The sequence below is a fragment of the Hippopotamus amphibius genome, chromosome 11 (genome assembly GCF_030028045.1).
Source record: "Hippopotamus amphibius kiboko isolate mHipAmp2 chromosome 11, mHipAmp2.hap2, whole genome shotgun sequence".
Taxonomy (NCBI): Eukaryota; Metazoa; Chordata; class Mammalia; order Artiodactyla; family Hippopotamidae; genus Hippopotamus; species Hippopotamus amphibius.
The window spans coordinates 88,117,516-88,141,598 of record NC_080196.1 but is presented as its reverse complement, the minus strand read 5'-3'; the positions used below and the strand labels follow the sequence as shown (position 1 = coordinate 88,141,598).

General features: G+C 47.8%; 1 protein-coding gene across 3 annotated transcripts in view; it reads left to right on the top strand.

Moving 5' to 3' along the window:
* The window catches only part of ST8SIA5 (ST8 alpha-N-acetyl-neuraminide alpha-2,8-sialyltransferase 5), a 69,789-nt gene that overhangs the window by 22,969 nt on the left and 22,737 nt on the right, over window positions 1–24,083 (top strand). Inside the window, exon 2 of one of the 3 annotated variants that reach the window (XM_057699840.1) lies at window positions 8,014–8,121. The exons of the other annotated variants lie outside the window; for them this stretch is intronic. Coding sequence (XP_057555823.1) covers window positions 8,014–8,121 — 108 coding nt within the window. The remainder of the gene's footprint in view (window positions 1–8,013; window positions 8,122–24,083) is intronic. 3 annotated transcript variants of the gene reach the window in all.

The window sequence follows — 24,083 nt, the reverse complement described above, 5'->3', positions numbered from 1 at the left end:
CCAAAGGCCTATAAAGTTGTTTGCGATCATTGTTTATCATTATTATTATTATTATTATTGCATTGCTCTGAGTTTGCATCGTTTCTACTTCTTTCATGCGATTATAAAAATAATACATTTGTTTTAGAGCTTATAGAGAGGACAGAAAAGTATAAATAAGCAGGGGAAAAAAAAATCCCTCATCATACCACACTCAGATACGTACTAGCTTTAGGGAGTGTTTTCTCCTAGGCTTTCCTCTAAGCATTTTTTTAAGAAATGAAATCATAGTGAACTTGCACATATATTCTATTTATTTATTTATTTATTTACTTACTTCCTTACTTCCTTACTTAAAGTTAATAATTTCTCTGCACCATGTAAAATGACTTCATAGATATGATGTTTCGGGGGCCCCATGGCCACCTGTCACTTAGCATCCCAGTTCCTTAGCCTGTCCCCAAGGTTGGTTATTTAGGATGTTTCCTGATTAATAAAAGACTCCAGACAACTGTCGGTCTGCTTTGATCTGTTGATGAAAATTCATTTAACTTTCAAGTTCAGAAGAAAAAAAGGGAATTTTATTCAAGCCAAACTGAGGATTATAACCTGGGAAGCAGATTCTCAGAAGCTCTGAGAGCTATTTCACCTGTTAGCAATCGAAAGCACAGTCATATACATTTTTGAGACAAAGGATCGTACATCAAAATGACATACTGACATTTTACATAAAGTTCACCAAAGATACATAGTCCAGGTAAACACGTACAAAGCGAACAGCAAGTCACCATGACCTCCTTCAGAGCTGGGAAAGAACATTTTTTTAAGAAGTTACATTGCAAGCTTCAGAAGAAAGAAAAAAAATTGATCTTTACGGTTGAGCAGTCACTCCCATCTTTGAGGAGCTCAGTACATTAATGCAGATGCACCCTGCACGTTAGGGAGTGAGGAGGTCCAAACAAACACAGAGAGCTAATTTTATGTTTAATTTTTCTTGTCCTGCCTTAAAATACAAATCTTATTTCATCAGATCAAAGTTTGATCATTTCCTGAGGATCAGTTCCTGGGAGAGGTATCATTGAGACTGAAGGTATAAACATTCTTAAACCTTTTGACACGTATTCCCAAATTCTCTTCCAGAAAGGTGATGACACCAATGACCAGCCCTAGGGATTAACATTACGTATATTTTATCAACTTGATAGGTTAAAAAAAAACAGAATTGTATTACTTTTATTTGCATGTCTTTGGTTACTAGTGAGGTTAAGCCCACACCACAATTTACCTTGATTTTACATGTGTAAGATTCAAAAAGCACAAAAGGGTATGGATGTGGAAAGCAAGACTCCCTCTCACCTGGTCCTCCAACTGCTTTCTTGACTTCACTGAGTTACATACGTTTAAGTTGTATGTTATTAAATTTAAGCTCTGAGGCATTTGTTAGCATTTCTATATCTGCTTTTGTGGACTATTTATAGCCTTAGGTTGAGGATGATTTCTTCCCTTTGACAGATGAGGAAACCGAGGCTTCAGAAGGTGAAATGCCAGGAGTCACATAGTTAGTGAAAGGGGGTGGGCTCCAGGGGTGTCTCCATCTGGGAATCTTTGGAGGCAGGCGCTGCCGGGAGGGGAAGCACCTGCCTGGATGCTTATAGAAGCTCTGAAGAAAGTGGCCACCTTTGGGGCTGGTGTGAAAGGAACATGGCAGCTGCAGGCTCGTGTGACTGGGAGGCACTGGGAACACCTTCTTACCCAGAAATGTCTCCCTCATCAAACTGGTGCTGCTGCTTGAAATGCCACCAAAGGCTGGCCAGCAGTTGGGCCATTCCATGTGTACTGCACGTGGCACATAGCCGAGCCCTGGCCCTGCCTCCTCTGCTCTGCTTTTCTGGTCCCTCACACCCCACCCCAGGCCAGTTCAGGCCCCCTAGCCTGTGGCCCTTCAAATCCAGCCTCTCCCTGCATTTGCCCGTTACTAACATTCTTTGAATCCTAAAACTTATCTCTTGGGGTGAGAGTTCAGAAACACCTCTGTGTCCACAACCCCAAGAGGGTTGGACCCAGTGACCCATCTGGAGTATGTCCCCCCCACCCCCTCCCCCACCCCGCCTTCTTTCTTCCTCTTTCCTGGGACGTGAAAACCTACTGCTCTAATTTTCCTCAAGAGGAACCCCGGGGAGGGTGGGACCCTGGAGTTCTAGCACCTAAAGTTACCTGAGTCAGCCCACTTCCTCCACTCTGCTTGCTTAAGGGATCTCGGGTAAAACAATTTCGCATCGGGTTCACATACAAGTCTCTTCCCTAGGTAGGACTATAAGCATCAGGGATGGCACACAGAGAGGCAGGCAAAGGGGACCAGTGACTCAGGGCAGAGTGCGTGATGCCAAAGGGGCTATGAGAGAGAGCACTGATGGGGCCAGGGGGCTCAGAAGGCACTTCAGCTGGACTTTGAAGTTTGGGTGGGATTCAGGTAAGTGGGGGGTGGGATGAGGGTGAGTGGGGATGCCAAGGGCAGAGGTGTGAGAATCGAAATGCCATGGTGGGTCGTGAGGCTGAGGTTTGCCTTGAGTGCAGGTAAAACTGCAGGGCAGCTGCTGGAAGGGCCCCTGAGTTGAGGGTTTGGAACTTGTCCTTTGGCCATGAGGATTCTTGGAAGATTCTGGAACAGAGGAGGTGTGCTGCCAGCATGGTCCTTAGGGAGCCAGCTCTGAGGGAGCACGGGAATGCATGAAGACTGGAGATGAGCTCGGCTGCCTTCCTGTCCTCTACTGACCCAGGGGCTGTAGAAATGACAGTGGCTTCAGTCTCCCCCTGCAGAGCCCGAGGAGGCCACAGTTGGAAGCACGACCTTCCTCAGAGGTGGCTTGTGAGGACAGGATGCAGATGCCATTTCACCCTGGGCACCCGGCCTACTTTTGGGTGATCTGGGCTGCATGCCCAGTGCCTCACTGGGTTGAGGAGTCCAGGGCTCTGGCATCAGGGTGCAATTTCTCAAGAAACCCAAGCATCCACAGTGCGCAGGGCCCTGCGCCCCACAGATTCAGCCTGTTCTGGCTCAGCCTCCCTGGTGATTCGACATCTGAGGGGACACTTCCTGACGCTTGGCCCTGGGGTCTGCCGTATTCAAAAGCAGGTGGTGCCGTTACCCACAGTGTGAGTGGAGTGCTACGGATGCGCCCCACCCGTATAAACCATCTCCACTGGCCTTCTGCAGTACCGAGATCCCAGGTTAGAAATCTGTGACTTTGGGTCTCCATTAAAAATGGGGGAGGATCTCAGAGACTATTTAAGCAAGCTCCTTTATTTTACTATAGTCTATGGTTTGTTTTATATAAAAACATTATCACTAAGTGATTGACAGCAAAGGCAGCAACTCTAATACCTAATATAATAATCATAATAATAACATAAATTTAAAAATAGTTAAAAATATTGGATAATGACAGATACTGTATGATAGCACTTATAAGTGGAATCTAAAAAAAAAAAAACTAGTGAATATAACAAAACAGAAACAGACTCACAGATACAGAGGACAAACTAGTGGTTACCAGTGGAGAGGGTATGAGGGAAGGGGCAAGATAGGGGTAGGGGATTAAGAGGTACAAACTATTGTGTATAAAATAAACTACAAGGGTATATTATACAACACAGGGAATACAGCTAATATTTTATAATAACTGTAAAATGGAATGTAACCTGTAAAAATTGTGACTCACTATGTTGTACACTTGAAACTTATATAATAATAATGTACATTAACTATACTTCAATAAAATTTTTTTTAGAATATTGGATGATAGAAAAGTTGCGTGTGTGTATGTGTGTGTGTATAAAGAACATGGAGACAAAAGGGGAGGAAGAACCAAGGGTCTTGGGATCAGACATGGACTTGAATACTTTCTCTGCTCCTTCCAGTTTCTGGGCAGAATATGAATCTAATCTCCTTAAGCCTCAATTTCCTCATCTGTGAAATGGGGGGATAATAATACCTATCTCCAAATTATTGGGAGGATTCAAAATAAGAAAAACCAGTCATAGTGCGGGGAATACACACACACACACACACACACATTTCGGCTGGGCCTTGCAGCTTTGGAATCTTAGTTCCCTGACCAGTGATTGAACTCTGGCCCCAGCAGTGAAAGCGCTGAGTCCTAACCACTAGACTGGCAGGGAATTCCCTGGAACATATATTTTTTAACCCACTGCCATACATTTTATTTTTTTTAATTTATTTTTATTTTTTTAATTTTATGTTTATTTTTCACTGCCATACACTTTAATAACCCTTCATAATTTTTGGAGGATATTATTAATGCAGGTAATGCCACTCTCATGGACACGTCTGTCTGTTTTTAATTGCTTCTCCAGCGTATGATTTTGTCTTTTGCCCTGAAATTCCCCCTGATAGTTGACTCTGGGAAGCCTGGGCCGTTTTCGCTACCCTCTGACCTCTGCAGAAATGACTGCCGTGAGAGTCAGGGGTTAACATACATGACTGTGGGTTACATGACAGGAGACATAGCTAAGCAGGGTTGTCATCAGTGACAACAGAGAAAAGCTGAGCCTCAGTGAGCCTCTCCCAGATTTCATAATCAGAAAATCTAGACAGAAGCTATTTTAATTTTAACAGGCATGTAACTTTTGAGTACATACGGGTGTGAGAGGGGCACCCTAAGCTTTTCAGTGCTCAGGGCCTTAAAATATCTGAATCCAGTCTTGAATAACTCAGTTTAAATAATTTTTCACATGTCACGTTTCCTTAGGTTTAAGGCAACATTTTATGTTAGTTTAACCTGCAAGGTGCAAAGATTTCTCGAGGCTGCCACAGCCCAGGAAGTTGCCTGCGGCAACTCCAAGGCCTGTTAGTGGCTTCAGTTGTGCACTTCGGTTTTTAAAAATCATTTTAATGTATTTTTATCATGAACAAATTGAAAAGATGGAGAACAACGTGACAACCATGTAGTCACGACTGAGAATTATCAACGTTAACAAATGTTAACATTCTGCCGTGTGCATTTCACATCGTTTCCTCTCTTTTAAAATAAATTAGACACAAAAAACAGAGGAGCCTTTTTAGCACGTGATTGCTAATATTTTCTGTATTGTTTGCGGATATTTTCACGAGTGTTGGTTTTGAAAATTACACAATCTGGTTTTTTTGGAGATAAATTAGAAAATGTTGCTAAACGGAAAGAAAATAAACCTGAATCCCACCTTTCAAAGATAACATGCTTTATGGTTTAAAACCCTACAAAAATGGGATTACTAATGCATATCCCCTTTTGTAACTGTTATTTTTCATTGAATTTCGTATGATTACCTTTCTGTGTCATAGTTCCTGCTAAAATAGTGTAACTGACGTCTTCTTAGTAGTCTCTCACTTCTACACCCTGTCTTGTGAAGGGACACCTGGTTCTCACGGGGGCCAGTCTGGGTGGGAGAGTGAAGTGCTGCGGGCTGACCCCTCGTTCACTCCGTGGACACAAGTCTCGCTGGCTGGACTCTTCCTAAGGAGTCTGTGAGTTTCCTAGCCGACTGCTGGGCTGGGAATTGCTTGAATATGCTTGTGAACCAGCTGATTTGCAAAATTCCCAGTGGAAATGCTATTGTTTTCTTGGCCTATAGATAGTCTGGTATGGGCTTTTAGGAATAAAGATTTTTAGAGTCAGAAGGTGCTGGGTTTAAATCTTCGGTTGGCCACTTGTGACCCTTGTGACCTTGGGCAAGTTACCAAACTTCTATAAGCTGCACATTTCATCACCTGTAAGTGCAGAAAATGGGACTTGCCACATCAGGTTGTTGGTGGAATCGCGATCATATATGTGAAGAGCCTGGTTCACCATAGGTGCTCACTAAATGTTTCCCTTCCTAATAAACCAAAGCCAAGTTCTCTCTGAGAAATACCTCACAATATTACCTCGAAATACATTTTTGAAAGGAAACATAACAGAGAAATAAATGTATTTATATTATAGATGTTTGCAATATATTTATAAATACATATGTGATAGATTTACATGAGTATGTAACCTTTATATTATGGATAGATAAATATATGAAGAACTGGAGCCAGAACGAAGTGCAACGCTGCTGTTCCTTGAACACACTAAGAACTGGGCGGGTGTTTTCCTGAGGCTTCAGGCTCTGTCCTGTGAGCTGTGCTCATTCCTCTCCCAGGCCAGCTCCTCTCTGCCGAGGAGGCTGGAGAGCATGAGAGGAGAATCAGAGTCACACGGCAAAGCATCGATTGAGCATCTCATATGTTCAGCCTTCTGCTCATGGACCCGGAGGGCCTCCTGTGCCCAGCGTCTGGCTGGAAACGGGGCTGACCTGCTCCCAGGTGGGAGGCGACCTGTTCTTTCCATTGAGGACACAGCTCAGCCCTGTGGTACTTCGGTTGAGAACTCTGGAGACATCAAGACAGTTCTCCTGACTTCAACGATGGGAATAGAGGCCTAGAGAGATGGGGAGGCTTCACTGAGGTCACTCAGCTCATTAGCGGCTGATCCAGGTGAACCAGAGCCCAGTTCTAACCTCCATCGCTGCCCCGTTTCCCTTAGCCTAGAGGCTGCTTGTTAAAGGGCTTTATTTTTAGGGATTTAACTGGTTTATTTTCGTTGGTTTGTTTTATTCCCTACGTTCATGTTGAAGTTTACCCCGCATGCCAGGGTCTTTAACAGGACTATAATATTCACACTTAAGGGCAAACCAACCTCCAGGTGCACTGGAGCTCTGTGTGGTGGGCAATGGTTCTCAACAGGGGCGGTTGTCTCAACAGGGGACACCTGGCAATGTCTGGAGACAGTTTTGGTCATCACAGCAGCAGGGTGGGGAATGAGGTGCTGCTGGCCTCGGAGGGTAGAGACCAGGATGCTGCTCACTGGGGTACACAGGGCAGTCCTGTAACAAGGACGGTGCAGCCCCAAATGTCAGCAGTGCCAGGTTGAGAAATCCTGGCTTGAGTGATGGGAAGGCTACAGCCCTTTCCTCTGTAGCCTTCTCTTTTGACCTGGTCAGTTTCCCTCTGAGAAACCCATCCGTGGCCAAACCTGTGGGGCAGGGTGGCTGGGACCAGGCGTGCTCAGTAAGCCAACTTCCAGGTCAGCGTAGCTGTTTTCAGTCTAGCGTCTCCATGAATGAGGATAGCAGTGCAACGCTTCTCTGGGTCAAGCCTCCTGATACATGTAGGTTGAGCAGGTGGCGGGCCCAAGCTTAAGGCAGGGGAGCTGGGTGTGTGGAGGTGGGGAGTGTCTAATGCTTCTTATACTAATGTAAAGCAGTCCTCCCGCTTGCAGCTCCATTTTACTCTCCCACCTTCAGTGGCCCTGGCTCCGTGGATTCCCGAGCCTTTCTGAGTCATGCGTGGAGAATAGATTTGCTCCTTACAGGCAGTCAGGGCTCCACCCTCTCTGGCCTAAGGCAATTACTCATCTGCTTTTCATCTTCCAAAATGTTGTTGCTTCGCTGCCCCCCTGCTATGCCTCCTCTCCATCCATGCTCAAGCCCTTATTATGCCTTTGTTGTCATTTCAGTCAAGTTGGGGGAGGCAGCAGAAAGAACCATGTGTGTTTAGTCCATCATCTTAAACCAGGAGGTGTGTCCTTATGTGTTGGAAAACTAGATCTTATTAAAAGCTTTGCTGTGTGTCAGACCTCTGAGGAAAGCAAAGTGCTGGCAAGCTGGAGCTCTTCTGGTGTGGGTCTCTAGAGGCAGAATCGAAGGACACACCAGACGGGGGTAGGGGAGCTCTGTGACCTTGATCTCGCTAAGCCTCCGTTTCCCTGTATGTACAGTGTGTAACCCTGCCCTGCCCGTAAAGGTGAAATAAGGGCACAGATGTAGACGAGCAGAGAACACTGTAAAGGACCATGATTTATTATTGTCCTCCTCCTTGTTGGACATCACCCTCATCTCCACTAGGCGTGATCAGGGTGATGGGTCACGTGGCACACGCTGGACTGTGGTTCTCTGGTGACGGGCTTACCCAGCATGTGAACGTGAGTACCGACTGCCTCGTTCTCTTGCCAGAGGCCTCCAGTTTGGTTGGCAGAATGGCGACCAGCTGGCCAATTGGACGGGGCTCTTTAATGTCACAGATGACCCAGCAGTGCAGAGCGGCAGTGACTCCAGTTCCAGGTACAGACCCCGGTGAACGACCAGGGAGGGGGGGAAGCTCATCCCGGGGTGACCCTGCAGCCCCTGCCCCAAGGTCCACCCCCCCCCACCCCCTGCCAGGGCTGCCCTCAGGGAAGAAGCAGTCTCAGCGCAGTGGCCCAGAGCTCACTTTGGGATCCTGCCTCGTCTCCTTTGACAGAAGGGGTGAGGGCTAGGACCCAGCTAGAACAAAGCAGGGGCTCCCTGGCTCCTCTCTTTTGGGGCGGAGGCTGAAGGGGGCTGTAGGGGGAGTCTGGGTCTCCAGCCTCCTTTCGACGTGAGGGCAACATTCCACCCCTGCTGCAAGGAATTTGGATACAAGCCCACAGGTGTGTGTAGGTGTGTGTGGGGGTGGCATCAGGGTGGGCGAGGGCCATAGGCTCCCTGCTTCTCTGAAATCCCACTGCACAGGCCATCCCTACTCTGCCCACCAGGGAGGCTGACCTTGGCTGGGGAAGAACCATTTTCATTAAGATACGATGCTGAGAATTGACATTCATACCATCCCGTGGTTATTTCTTCTTTATCTGCTGTAGTGTTTGGGACTAAAATCAGTAATGAAGGGCACTCTATATATTCAGGAATAGGAATTCAGGAACTATTTGCAGAATGATTGAAAATGGAATATTCTCAGATGGGGCACACTCATTGCGGAGGAGGCGTGGAGCATTGTGGAGAATTTTTCTGACAAGATGGAATGCTCTCTCTGCTTGGAGCTGGATGTGGCTGGAACTTGCCAGCTAAGGGTTTCCTGGGGCTAAGTTGTTTGGTTCCTTAATTTTTTGCATTTCTAAGTACGAGCTAACTCTCAGATCAGTTTCCTGGGAAAGAGGCCTGAGTTTTCGTTGGTGTTAAAATTAACACCAGAACATCAAATTGACCCTGCAGGAGAGAAGTAGTATGTTTTTCAGGGACCTCAAGATGTATGACTTTGTTCAATGCTTTGAAAAAGAAAAGGTGTGGCTCCAGTGTCAGAAGCTGGTTGGGGAGGTGTCCACAGACAGGCCTTGGGGTGCGGGGGCGGCCACGGGCCATGGCCTGGGATCAGGGTCTTATTCTGGCCTTTTAGGAGCCCAATTCTTTCCATATGTGCGCGGTGGGAGTGCTGGCCAGCTGCTTGCTTTGCCCCTGGGATGTCACTCAGTGAGACTGACAAGTCCAAAATTATCTATTCTATATGTGGAGCCTCCTATATTGGCCCTTCTGCTGTGCGACCCACCCACCCAGATGGGGGGTGGTCTAGGTAAGTCTGTGGGTGTCTCTCTCCCTGGGAAGGACTCTCTGAAGGGCTCACCGAGAGGTTTTGGCTAGAACATGCCAACAAATTGAGCAAGGTGGAACGAGGCCCCAGGGAGGCCATTCTGAGCAGATGTCCTGGGCAGGGGCTGAGACCACTGCAGGGATTCTAACTTTTCCTACTGCCAGCAGCTTTTGTGTCTCTGCTCTTTTCCTGAAATTTTGTCTCTAATTTCTCTACCTCTCTCGGCCCACCTCGTCTTTACCTTTCTTCCTGCCATCCTTTCTGGGTCCACTTTTCTTTCTCAGTCCCTGTGCCCTGCGCCCCTCCTCCTCCCTGTCATCTCCCTTCCCCTTTATCCTCTCTCCCTCTCTCGGTGACTCAGGCCGGCCCCCCTTCCTGTCTCCTGGGGCCCCGCAGTGTCCGCTGACCTCTGCCAGGCGCCCTTTACTCGACATCTTCATCAGGTGGGTTGATTTCCTTCCGGAGAGCCACTCTTTGACCAAGAGCTCCCTTAGCCAAAGAGTAAATGTGATCACCACACATTCCACATTCTTCTGGCACACGTTCAACTCAGATCCCAATTTCCCATTGACCTCCAAACTACCCAGATATGTGAGAAAACACAATATGTGTTTTCCACTTGGGGAAAATAATGGATAATGTAATTAGAACTGACCCGTATGTTGGAGATTCTTTTCTTTGGCGTGGGGGCAGCTTCTGCCTCCTTTCAAATGAGCAGGACAGCTCCTGGCAGCAGACACACAGGGCTTGGGGGAGGACCTTATGACACTGTGGAAAGGGCTCTGCAGAGTGAAAGTGCATCATCTCAGTGGACAACTCTCTGTGCCTGGAATACGGGATGAGCTCTGTGGTATTATTTACGTACAGAATAATTCAGCACCTGCCATATTTTGCTATCTGTAGCTGTGTGGTGTGTGGAAGTGTGGTACACCTGATGCCATTTACTATTTATACCACTGGAAGGGAAGGCAGGAGGTACCATTTATAACAGAGGATAAAAAGGGGCAAAAAAAAACAGTGCCTGGTAAATTGTATACTCAACCGGGAGCTGCAAGAAGAAGGAGCAGGTCCAAATGATCAGTCTGGAACACTCCGAACAGGACCACAAAGAAAGTGTGAGGCCTTTATGAGGCCAGATGGCACTCATAAAGGCTGTGGCCAGGTCTTCATTTTGGACATGGGCTGGGGGAAGTCCAGGCCCAATTGGAAAGTGTACTAGCTACAAAATATACATTGACATATAGCTTTATTAATTTCAAGTCTAGATCTAAAAGTGTCCAGTAAGCATCCTTAGGAGAACTGCTTTAGTGAGCAGATAGGAATAATTGTTAATCAGCCAGTACTTCTATTTAAGTGGGTGCTTTGAACGAGCAGGAAGGTCTTTGAAGACAGTTCTTATCATGTTCAAATTATGTGTTTATGTTTCTCTGTCCCCACCTAGACAGAGATTGTGTTTCTCCATCTTTGAATTTTCAGCACCCAGTATGGCACTGGCTCAATAAATGTTAATTGAATAAAAGGATGCATTAAGCAAAGACATAGTAAGGACTATTGGTAAGAAAGCAAACTTCAGTGTCAGTGTCCCGAAATTCTCCCTTAGAGATTTATTCCTTTGGATTAAACCTTGTCTTCTCCTGGCACTGTCCTTGAAAATTAATCCCTGGGAAGGGAAAACACTTTGGAATCATAAACTCATTACCAGCCTAGAATGACCAGATAATTTTTTCTCTTGAGAAGAGCAGGTAGTAAGGAAGTCTGAGAGTTCTGGGTGGCAGGGTGGGGAAGGGGAGACTGAAGGTGAGGGAGGGGTATGTAGAAAAATAGAAGGCAATGAAGGTGGATGATATACTTCTGCAATAACTGACAGAGAATCACCCCCCCTTCTCCCCCCCACCCCGGCAAACCACCCCTGTCATGGAACATGATGATTCTGAGAAGGGTAGGTGGGGGAGGGAAAGGGGAGGGAGGGCACTTGTCCTGACAGCTTACTGCTTTGTCCTCCCCAGCCTGGCCAGCTGCCTGCAAGCCCAGTGACCACCTGGAGGGCAGGGGAGGCACAGCAGCCATCCGTCCTGCAAAGTGGGCAGGCAGTGTTTCCTCCACTGCCTCAGGACATCCCAAGGAAGGGTCCTCCAGTCACAGGGGCTGAGGGCAGCTGAGGCAGGAGTCCCGCAGGTGCTGAATCTCAGCCTGGCTTGTAGCCACAGCTGAAGAGGCTTCACTCAGCTTCTGCCAGATGGATCCCAGTCCTTATCCTCTGCCAGTATCCACCTCCCACTCCGCCTCCTCCTTGAAGCCTTCCCTGATAGCCCATTTTCCTCTGCGTTCTGTAAGATGTGTCTGCCTGGAGCGCTGTTTCTATCATTACACACACAGAGAACTCTGCAGCAAATGCACATGAAGCCCTCTGTGTTGTTCGGGTGTTCCCCAAATCCCGGGGAGCCTCCTGCCCTGGAGGACTGGGCTGGACCGCCTGTGCATGGCCCTCCGGACACTCTAGCTTCAGACACAGCAGCCCACAGGCGGCCTGGCTGACTGGCCTCATCGGCCCCTTCTCCCAGGATGCACACAGCCTTGGCCCCCTGGTCCGAGACTGGATGTCAGGAGATGGTGTGCAAGGACAGCTCCAGGAATGCTTCCCTCTGAGGTCTAGGGCAGAGCTGCCCCAGACGGCCGCCCACCTGAGCTGCCTGTTCCTGGACAGCATTTTTCCTGTGCTGCTGGGCTTCCAACTGGGGTGCTGGGGACTTTCGACGGGGGAAGGTAGCACCAGCCACAGGAGTAAAGGGCAGGCCCCAAACTGGTGACACAAGAGCCTCTTCACTCTGCAGAACAGCAGGCTAAGTGTCAAGGCCAGAGTCTTTCTCTCTGGGTCAAGGTCTGTGTTGCCTCTAGCATGTACCGTGCAGTGTGGGGTGTGGAATTGTCATATTTCAGAGCTGGAAGGAACTTGACTGAATTCAGTTTAGCCCTTTATTATGCTGTATTGAATCACTCCCTAATTATTCCAAGACAGTGTATAATTAGGGAATAAATTGTGTGATACGGATGGCGAGTGCTCTGAGAGCCTCGTGTAGAAGTCGGAGGCGCTTCTGTGGAGGGGCGAGACTTGGCTTGGATGTGGACAGGTGATGCCTGTGGCCAGGTGCTCCTGGCGGCTGGCTGTGTGCAGGCATGGTGCTGGGTGTCTAACACACATTACCGCGGTTAATCCTCACCCTCAGACCTTTGAGGTGGGTGCTGTCATTGCCCCCATCTTGCAGATGAGGAACTGAGTCCCCACTTCCAGGTGGCGGTGGGTGGTGGAGCTGGAACATACCCCGTGCAGTGTGACTCTGAGTCCCAGCACCAGTGGGCCATGTGTGATGGAGGGATTCCTCTTTCTGGGCTGTGGACAGACATCCAGGTTTGGGTTGGGTTGGGTCTCCTTGGCTCTCCCTGCCATGTCCTCTCAGACCGTCTATTCCTGCCCTTAGCTGCTGGCTGTTAGACTGCCCATGTTGATCTAAGTAGGTAATTGCACGTACATTTTCTCCCTGTATTGTCATTAGTGCTATAGGCAAGACGAGATGATCTTTAGGGTCTCTCATCCCCTCCTCACCTGTCTCTTTCCCACTTTTAATCTTCTGTGTCCTTCTCCACACCCAGCCTCTATGCTTTGTGCTGCTTCCATCTGCTCCAGGGCGTCCTGGATTTCAAAGAGGAGCTCTTGGTGTCGAGGTTAGCCCAAGGGAAAGACACTTCCATGGTGGTCTTACATGTGTGGTGACAGCTGTGAGGGCTGGGGTCTGCACGCCTGCATTGTGGGTGCAGGCTGGCTTAGCGTAAGCCTGTCCGGTCAATTTTCACTTCTGTGGAAAAGGACATACGTAAATAAATACATAGCCGGAACTCTTGGGCTCCATCCAAGATGGCACTGCTCCCCCTTTCCTCCCGTGCACCCAGTGTGGGCCTCCGGTGGCAGACAGAGGAGGCTGACTGTGAAGGCAGGGTTGTTGGTGCCCTGAGATTCCTCGGGTGGTGTTGTTCCACGAGCTCCCCTGGCCACCGAGCTTTGTGGCCTTTAGTTGAGTCTGGATTGTTCTCCTGGGCAAATAACCTCTTACATGAACATTTCTGTGCCTCAGTTTCCGTCTCTGTAAAACTCCCACTTTGCTCAGCCACTGGCAGGGTCCTCTGGGTGGGCTGCTCCCTCTTGGGGCCTGTTTCCACATCAGGTGATTGTGGCCTCATCCCTTCTTCACCCCCAGTCAGCTCCCCAAACCCTCTGTTCCTTCCTTCAGCGGCCCGTTCTTCCTCTTCTGCTTCATGGCTCCCATGTGCTTCCTGCCTCCTGGACCACTGTCACAAATTTTATACTGGTCACTTAGCAAAGACAGGAGGCCCCAGAAAGGAGTGAGAATGGAAAGAAATGGAGAATGGAAAGGACAAGGGGTCTGGGGTCTGGCCAAGAGGACCAGCATCCACCTGGTAATTGGTTTCAGGGATGCTCGGAGGGTAAGACACTGAGGCCGTCCAGTTCTCCACTCCATGCAGCCATGCGCAACCCGTACCCCCTTCTTTGATGTCCATGAGGACTGTGCTCGGACAGTGGGCAGTGGGGTCCCAGAGCCTCGCAAAGAGGCTGTCCTTCACCACAGGCTTCCCCAGGGGGACAGAAAACCTTCCTTCCCTCATGTTCAGCTGGGGCTACTAGGTTTGCCTTTTGGAACCTCACAGAAAACACTTCAGTGTGTTCTTCTTCCAGCTCTTCCTTCACACGTCAGAGAATCCCATTCTCTCCACCTCCCCCAAGACCAGCTCTGCATATGCTCACTGTCTTAGTCCATGTGGGCTGCTGTAATGAAATACCATAAGCTCGGAGGCTTGTAAACAAAAGAGATTTATTTTTCACAGTTCTGGAGGCTGGAAGTCCGAGCCTGCGTGGGTGCCAGCATAGTCAGGACCCTCTTCTAGGTGGCAGACTGTCATCTTCTCCCTGTGTCCTCACGTGGAAGAATGGGCTAGAGAGCTCTCTGGGGCCTCTTTTATAAGGGCACTAATGCCATTCATGGGGGCTCTACCCTCGTGATCTCATTACCTTCAAAGGCCCTCTTGTCACCATCACCTTGGGGGGTTAGGATTCCAGCATATGAATTTTGGGGGTCACACATTCAGCTCACTGCACATACGCACTCCTTCACATCCAGCCTCCAGTCTCAGCCTCCAGCATCTCCTACCTCTGGCCCTGCCTCGACCCACACCAGTGGGACTTTTGCCTCCCAGCTCCCCTGAATCTGTCCTTCTCAAGGTCACTGATGACCTCCTAGTGGCTGCATCAGTGGGGCCTTCTCCATGCCCCTCTTCCTTGACTTAGCATTGGATGGAGCTGACCCATTTGTCCCAGAAACGCTCTCTGCTCTGTGCTTTCATGTCATAGCACTCTCCTGGTTTTCCTCCATCCCACAGGCCTTCCTTTTCAGTCTCCTTTTCTGGTTCCTTCTCCCCAGCCACCATCTGAATGTCAGAGCTAACCACAGGCTCATCTCTCTTCTGCCTTCTTCTCTCTTCTGTTTGCTCTCTGTCCTGGAGATATTATTGGGTCCTTTGTCCCGTGACTCTGGGTTGTGTATCTCTAGTCCTAACCTCCTCACTGGGCTGCAGATGTGTGTATCTGATTGCCTAACCGATCTCCTCTTGGGTGTCTGAGAGTCATAGCAAGCTTAACATGGCCCAGGAAACTGTGATTCACACCAAACCTGTTTGTCATCGTTCCCATCTCCTTCGATGGCTCCGTGGTCCAACTAATTGTGCAACAACTAGTTGTAAAATCCTGGGATTTACTGTTGATGTCTCTCTTTCTCTTTCACTTTCTCCATGTTGCCATGTCCTACTGATTCTATCCCTAACCTGTTTCCTGGTCTGTCTCCTCCCCACCTCCTTGGCAACTTGCCACCTTCTCATGCTGCAGTCGTCTCCTGTCTCCATGTTTCCTCTCTCTCTTTACAGGCTGTTCTCCCTACAGCAGCTAAAGGGGAACTGTTAAATCAGACCATGATATTCCCCTGCTTGGATGCTCTTCTGTGTTGGGTGGCCCTCGAGGCCAACGTGACCTGGTGTTTCTCATCTCTCTGACCTCAATTCCTTTCGCTTCCCGCCAGCCCCTCTGCCCTGGCCACGCTGCTGCTGTTGTCCTGCAGCCTTCCTTGCCTCCCATCACCCTTCCAGGCACCCTCCCATCCCCCATCCAGCTTTACTTTTATAAAGCTCATCACTGCTTGGCCCTATGTTGAATTAATATTTTGTCTCTTCTCACGGAAGTCCACAAGGGTGGGGCTTTGTCTGGCTTGGTCACCACTGTATCCTGGCCTAAAACAGTACCTGGCACATGGTAGTGGATCAGTAAATCTTTGGTGAGTGAAAGAGGAGAAAAGCCATCCATTGAGGGGTACAGACAGGCAATGGAGGAGTTGCACGTAATCCAGTGTCATCCGGGCTGGACTGGAGGTGTGCCCGGGGGCTGTGGGCACAGAAGAGGGAGGGCAGAGAAAGTTGCCCAAGGAAGCTGACACCTGGGCTGACCTCTGATGAATGAGCAGGCAGTAACTAGGAACACACAGCAAGGAAGAGTGTTCCAGCCAGAGAGGAAAGAAGACTGACTCACGTCCCTGCCCACTGGGATGGAGAAGAGGGTCCTAAGGAAGGAGAAGTGGCGAGACTGGGGGGAGATGAAGTGGGTGGGGGCTACTAGGGGGCAGCTCTCGGCTTGAGCACCTGGGGGTGGTGGTCAAAGCCACCAAGAGCTGTGCAACAGTATCTGCGTGGAAGATTGATCAGTGTCGGTTTAGACACAGGAAGCCTCCAGGCTGCTGAGTGGAATTTTACAAAGAGATTTTTAGGGCTCCTTGGTCTAGTCCAGAAAACAAGGCCACCATGTATGTACTCTTGCAGGGAATGTGCTAGATACTGGATCTGGGCCCCTGCAGGGCTGCTGGCTTGGGAGGAGGCATGTTTGCGTGAGGCTTTGCCCCTGACTCTCCTGGCCCCGGCTTTCACCGCCCCGTGCCAGGAATAACACTCCAGTGAGGTTCACCCCAGAAGCAGATTAATCACAAGACAATCAAGGATTGTGCTCAGAACGTCAGGCTATGTAGCTTTCAATTCTGATTTCTCAAAACAGCTCTGGGCGTTCCTGTGGACAAATGAGGAGAGTGTGGTCCAGAGAGGGCCCTGGTCCAGGCAGGGGTCTGAGCCAGGTCCTTCCACCACCCAGGAGGGGCAGTGTGTCTTGGCAGCTGGGACCTGCCATTGTTAACAGCTGAGCCCTTTTTGCCTTTCCCTGCACCTATTTGAGAAGACACTCCAGTCCTTTGTGTGTCAGGCCGCAATTTTCAGACTTCAATGTCTGTGTTTGTCCTGACAGTTAGTGTGGTATCTCAAGATCACAGCTGTTCTGGCTTGACAGCGGCCCAGAGGTTCAGGTGGCTGAGCTGGGACAGCTTCCCTGCTCCTGCACTGGTGGAGGTCATACTCTTGCATGACACAGGACTTCCCTGGGCTCCTGTTTTCTTGAACACCATCAGTATCTGAGGACAAAGTGGTGTATTAGATAGGAAGCTGAACACATGGGCTTCACCTTCTACCAGCCAGTGGCTGCTGGGGCTCAAAGTATTGTAGCCCCCAATTAATTCCATGGTCCAGAAGGAGCTCTGGAGGGAGGTAGGATCAAGCCAACAGGGGAGCCCTCTGTGGGGCAGGCTCATGGGGAAGGGCTTGGAGGAATGACAGAGCCAGACTCTGCACACGAGACCCTGGGCATGCTGAAACCAGGCTTCCTCAGCCTGCAAAGCTGGAGCCCAAGCCTGCGTGGGAGGAGGAGACCCAATATTCAGAACCACTGCAGTTACATCTGCATTTGTCTTCTCCCTTGGTGGAGTCTGTCACTTGCTGATCAGGCAGCCAGCGCTGCCCAGCTCTGCCCCCCACACTCCTGAGGGCACAGAGACGGGCGCAGGAAGGATGCAGCCTGGCGTCAGCATTGGACTTGGCTGCCGGAAGCCAAGTGGCATCTGAGATGAGCTGAGCTCCTGATCTGACCGGCCGGAACTATTTATACCTGTGAGGTGTCCGAATGTGGTGCCAGTGTCCCCTCCCCTTTGAGCTGGGTAGAGATCGTCTTTCCAGAATTGAAAGAAGAGACAGTGACTAACTCACCTTGAGAGGCTAATGGAGTTAAGGAGGTTGGAGAAACTGCTTCTCTCAGTCTTCTAGCAGCTCAAGGGAATGCTTGAGATATTTACAGAAAGGTCCATGACTTAAAAGGGCATTTGTTAGTGATTTCCAATAATAAGAGTGATAACCCCATTATAGAAAACTTATAAAAATATAGAAAAGTATTTTTTAAATCACTCATAATCCTGTTACTCAGAGAAACCTATGAGGGTGAGTCAAAAATTATCCGCACTCTGGTTATATTAAAACTTCTGTTGGCCGTGCTGTCTTATCCGTGCTTTCTGTTCAAGGCTACTGTCTCCCCAGTCACTGCTGTGCAGGTGTGCATGTGTTACATTAGTTCATTTGTAACTGCGGTGTGAGCAAAAATGGATGCTCACTTGTGACTTGCACAAAAGAAGAGCAGCGTGCAGTGATTCTTTTTTTGTGGTCTGAGGGTGTACCTTGTGCTGTTATTTATTGAAGACTTTGTGCGCAGTATGTAGAAAGTGTTTTGTCTCAAAGAATGTCACCTATAGTCCTGATCTTGCTCCCTTGGACTTTTACCTGTTTGGTCCCCTGAAAGCAGCCCTGTGAGGATGAACATTCACCTCTGATGAAGAAGTGAAGATGGTGGTGCATTCATGGCTCACAACTCATCCTAAAATATTTTTTAGTGAGGGACTATGAAAGCTTGTTGATAGATGGACAAAGTGTATTGAAAAGCAAGGAGATTATGTTGAAAAATGATGTATTTGTCTTTTCTAAAATTTAATTAAAATAAATTCTACAGCCAGAGTGTGGATAATTTTTTGACTCACCTCTTACTATTAATATCTTGTTACAGTCCTTCCTTTTTCCCATGTGTTCATGTATGTATATATAATTCTTTTCAGAGATCATAGTTTTGTAACTTGCTTTTTTCACTCAACATTTTCATGTGATCATCTTCTCATGTCATTACACACAAAAATTTAAGCATCATTTTTTAAAGCTCTTTATTGGAATATAATTGCTTTACACTCTTGTACCAGTTTTTGAGGTACACCAAGGTCAATCAGCTGTATTTATACACATATCCCCATATTCCCTCCCTCCCACGACTCCCCCCCCACCCTCCCCATCTCAGCCATCTAAGGCATCACCCATCATCGAGTTGATCTCCCTTTGTTATACAGCAACTTCCCACTGGTTATCTATTTTACAGTTGGTAGTGTATCTATGTCTATGCTACTCTCTCACTCCATCCCAGCTTCCCCTTCGCCCCCCACCCCACCACCCTTGTGTCCTCCAGTCCATTCTCTGCATCTGCATCCTTATTCTTGTCTTGTCACTGGGTTCATCAGTACCATGTTTTTTTTTTAGGTTCCGTATAGATGAGTTAGCATACAATATTTGTTTTTCTCTTTCTGGCTTACTTCACTCTGTATGACAGACTCTAGGTCTATCCACCTCATAACATATAGCTCCATTTCATTCCTTTTCATGGCTGAGTAATATTCCATTGTACACATATGCCACATCTTCTTTATCCATTCATTTGTTCATGGGCATTTAGGTTGCTTCCATGTCCTGGCTATTATTGATAGTGCTGCAATAAACATTACGGTACATATTTCTTTTTGGATTATGGTATTCTCTGGGTATATGCCCAGTAGTGGGATTACTGGGTCATATGGTAGTTCTATTTTTATTTTTTTAAGGAACCTCCAAACTGTCTTCCATAATGGCTGTACCAACTTGCATTCCCACCAACAGTGCAGGAGAGTTCCCTTTTCTCCACACCCTCTCCAACATTTGTTGTTTCTAGATGTTTTGATGATGGCCATTCTGATCCGTATGAGGTGATACCTCATTGTGGCTTTGACTTGCATTTCTCTAATGATTAGTGATGTTGAGCATCGTTTCATTTGTTTGTTGGTCATCTGCATGTCTTCTTTGGAGAAGTGTCTATTTAGGTCTTCCACCCATTTGTGGATTGGGTTATTTGCTTTTTTGGTATTAAGCTGCATGAGCTTAAGCATCATTTTTGATGTCTGCACGATGGTCAGTATCCAGACCAAACAGGGATTTCTATGGCTTCCTCCAGAATGCCATCCTTGGGCCTCCTGTCAGAAGCAGAATCGAGGGGTGATCCAGTGTGGCACTGCTTCTTGCAGTCTTGTTTCCTCATCTTTAGAGACTGAGGTGGAAAAGCACAGCCTTCCAAAAGCAAAGCCCAGATAGGCTGGAGAAAGAAGCAAGGGCTATCAGCTCCATTTTTTCAGATGGCAAACTGAGGCTTTAGACCCAGGCCTGGAGTGATTTTGCTGATGTGCCTGAGGTACCACACGAGTGTTTTCAGAGTACCTGTGATGTGTCATCCTCAGGTGTGGTAAGATGCGCAGACATGGAAATGACTGCCATGAGGAAGAGGTTTTCATACTTACAGATCCCTAGAAACCAGGAAGCACATCATGCCATGTAGGGCCAGCCAGGGAAGCACCAGAGTCAGTCAAGAAGCAGAAGGAGTGAAGGGGAAACGTGAGCAGGAGCCTTTATTGTGGTTTCTGTGGAAGGAATGGATGAAGCAGGGTACAAATGATTGACTAGTTTGAATAATTTCTGTGGGCTCCGGGGCAGAGGGCTGTCCCCAGTTGCCTGGTAGCTGGCCTTGGAGTGATGGAGGCAGAGGGATAAGTGGCCCTAAGTGTGAGAAGGGGAGGAGGTGGTAGGGGTGGTGATGGTGGAGTGTAAGCTCTGGATTGCTTGGCTTGCATAAGCAAGGTGTGCTCACAGCCTGTTTACATCTCTAGGCATTGGCTACCTCTAGGAGAGGCAGTCTCTTTGGGACCAGCAAGGCCCCAGATGTCAAAGCACCAGAAACACATAATTAATCTGTGGAGTCTGCAGAGAGATGGGTGATCAGGGACCTCCCCACGTCCAAGCAGAACTCAGCATGGGCTTTATCCTCAGGGTGGCAGGGGAGAGGTTTACTAATAGCAGCAGAAGAAGGATGGCAGCCAGTCCAGCTGGTGGAGAACTTCCCGAGTTGTCTGTCTCTGACTCAGCTCTGCCATCAACCAGCTGAGGCACTGTAAGCATGTCTCTGACTCCCTGGGCATCCACGGGTAGCTCTTGCCCTTTCATGACAGGAGAAAGGGGAAGATGGGGAATGGACATTTCTTGGGCACTTCCTGTGTGCCAGGCACTGTACTAGTGCTTTCTTTGAAATTCTCATCAATATCTTATCTCAGCCCTGTCACAGGTGTACTGTGTTTTTTATGCTGATTTTGCAAACGAGAAAACTAAAGCTTATGAAAGTGATGGGCCTGAGGTAGCTAGTGAGGGGCAAAGAAGGATGTGAACCCTATTCTTTTTTTTTTAATTAATTTATTTTTTATTTTATTTATTTTTGGCTGCATTGGGTCTTTGTTGCTGTGCTCAGGCTTTCTGTAGTTATTGTGAGCAGGGGCTACACTTCATTGTGGTGCACAGGCTTCTCAGTGTGGTGGCTTCTTGTTGCAGAGCATGGGCTCTAGGCACACAGGCTTCAGTAGTTGCAGCACGCGGTCTCAGTGGTTGTGGCGCATGGACTTAGTTGCTCCATAGCACATGGGATCTTCCCGGACCAGGGCTCAAACCCTTGTCCCCTGCATTGGCAGGCAGATTCTTAACCACTGCACCACCAGGGAAGTCTGTGAATCCTGTTCTGAAATCCTCTCCACCTAATAGCCACCAAACACACCACACAAGACCATCTGAAATCATTGAACTGCCTTGCAATGCGTATATGAGTGATGATGCGGATTCAGGAGGAAGGGTGACTGAGTGGAGGCTGGCAGAGGTAAGGCTGGGATGGCCTTGCAAAGGCGATGGAGGGGCTGAATGATCAAAAGGAGGTGCTTTTTGATTTTAACTTTGAGAGTTTCTTTCTCCTGTTTGTGGTTCATTAATCATAGTTTTGTTCTGGCTTGGTTAGTAAGTGGGAAACACTGAGGAAACCTTGAGATTGTATTTTAGTGCTGGGTAGGACTTTAGATACCACCTCACTCAGATTATTTTTAGGAGGAGAAAAAAGAGGCCCAGAGAGGTGAAGCAATTTACCCAAGGCCACACAGCTGGTTTAGAGGCATTTCCTAGATGTGTCTGCATGTGTCACAACTGACTGAGAACCCTAGGATAAGTCTCTGCTTAATTATCTATTACATCATTAGAATCTGGAGCTTTTCTTAGTAGCAGCCTGAGATCCTGGCTTCAGGTGACCCAGAGGATTCCAAAGGGCTTAGTGTCACTGGCTCTGGTTGCAAATGATGATCTTTGTGATAAGACACCAGACCTCACTTACTGTGTGTGACTGGAAAAATGACATGAGTTAGAGCCAAGGTCATGGACTTTTTTGTAGCCCCTGGCTGACACCTTGTTCTTAGTTGCAGATAACAGAATCCATTTTAGCCAAAGCAGAAAGGGATTTATTAAGGGTAGAGCTAGCACAGAGTCATTGGGAAAGCTGAAGAAAGACTCTAGGCTAGCTTCTAGGAATGTCTCCGCAAACGGCATTGTGAAATTGGGCCACTGTGGAAGCTACTGCCTCTGATATAATCGCAAAGGTGCTGCCACCACTGCAATTTCCAAGAGCCATGCCACCTCTGCCACATTCCGCACCAGCAAAACAATGCCTTGAGCCTTGTCATTCTTCTAGAACATGGCTCTGAGTCAGTTTCATGCTGCTGATTGGTTGAAACTAAATTGCATAGTTTTTAGCTTTCTTGTCTCTGTTGTGCAAAAGGCGCAGAGATAACAGAGACAAATTCCGCGTGTTTGAGATCCTCCTCATTTGGAGGGGGAAAGAAGTATATAAACAGACTATTATAGTACAATGATATCTGCTCTAATTAAGAGAAAATGTATAGAGGGACCCTGAGAGTGAGCATTAGAAGAGGCTTCCCTCAAGAGAAAAACAAATACCGTATGCTAACTCACATATATGGAATCTAAAAAAATGGTACAGATGAACCCAGTGACAGGGGAAGAATAAAGATGCAGATGTAGAGAACGGACTGGAGGACACGGGGTGGGGGGGTGGCAGGGGGGGAAGGGGGGGAAGGGGAAGCTGGGACGAAGTGAGAGAGTAGCATTGACATATGTACACTACCAACTGTAAAATAGATAACTAGTGGAAAGCTGCTGCATAACATAGGGAGATCAACTCGATGATGGGTGATGACTTAGAGGGCTGGGACAGGGAGGGTGGGAAGGGAGGGAGGGGATATGGAGATATATGTATAAATACAGTTGATTCACTTTGTTGTACAGCAAAAACTGGCACAACAGTGTAAAGCAATTATATTCCAATAAAGAGCTTAAAAAAAAAAAAAAAAAGTAAAGGATTCCCAGAAGAGGAGGCAGTTGAGCTGGGTACTGAAGACTCATTATGAGTTAGCCAGGTGAGAAAGACAGAGAAAAGAGTTGTAAAACATAAGGGCAACAGGAAAAGGAGAGTGTGATATTTTGGGGATCCTCAGTGTCTAGTTCTTATGAGATCTGCCTAAATTCTTTTAAGACATGAGAAGAAGATGATTTGTTTTGTGTAAATAGGAGCCAAATTGTTGTATAAAATATTTTAATATTCTATAATAGTATTTAAAATTTCTTAAACATATAATTATAGTATTTTAAAAACTAACAAATTATATTAAATTAAGGAACAAATATTTACAAATATAATAGTTTTAAAGTATGACATATTGTTATATTTTTAAATTATTTAAAATACAAATATTTTAAAAAGAAGCCAATTTATTGGATAAGTGTCTTCATATCTCTAAAGCAACTCAGACATAAGTTTGTCTACCTAAGTTAGTGAGAATATGTGTGAAATAGCTGTTGCTCTGTTTTGGGAAGGTTTGCGGGATATGATGACTTTATTTTAAATCCTTGGTTGTGGCTCGAAGGGCCCGGCACTCCTGGGGCGCCTCCTCTATCCCCGCCTGCCCCACCCCGCGGTTCTCCAGGGCTACCTGTTGAGAGGCCACTGACCCAACTTTAGAGAGGCTGACCCTGCAGGCTTCTTGATTCTGGGCTGTCATGGGATTACACCCTCCCAGCTTAATCAGCCCCAGTGTCTTCCAACAACCTCCATAAAGAGAGGCCGCGAGGAGAGGGTGCGCCGGGACTCTGCCCTGGAGGCTCCTTCTGCCTTTGTGGCCAGGTCCAGCAATGAACGACTGTGTTTTGTCTTGGTGGCTACCCTCCCCACCTCTCTTCCCCCATCCCCCAGTCCAGTGCATGTTCCCTGGGCTGGTGTGAATTGTTAGGGAGGGCTGTGGGAGGCCAGAGGGCCCTTTCCAGGGGACACCAGCTGTGCTCATAAGTGAGTGGACAAGAGCAGTCTTGACTGTATGCACTGCTTCATGATGCAGCTTTGCTACCTGCCACCTACGTGGCTCTGGGCAAGTGAGTTACCTCCCAGAGCCTGCTCTGGGTGCTTGCAAGGACCACTTTCCTGGTGGGC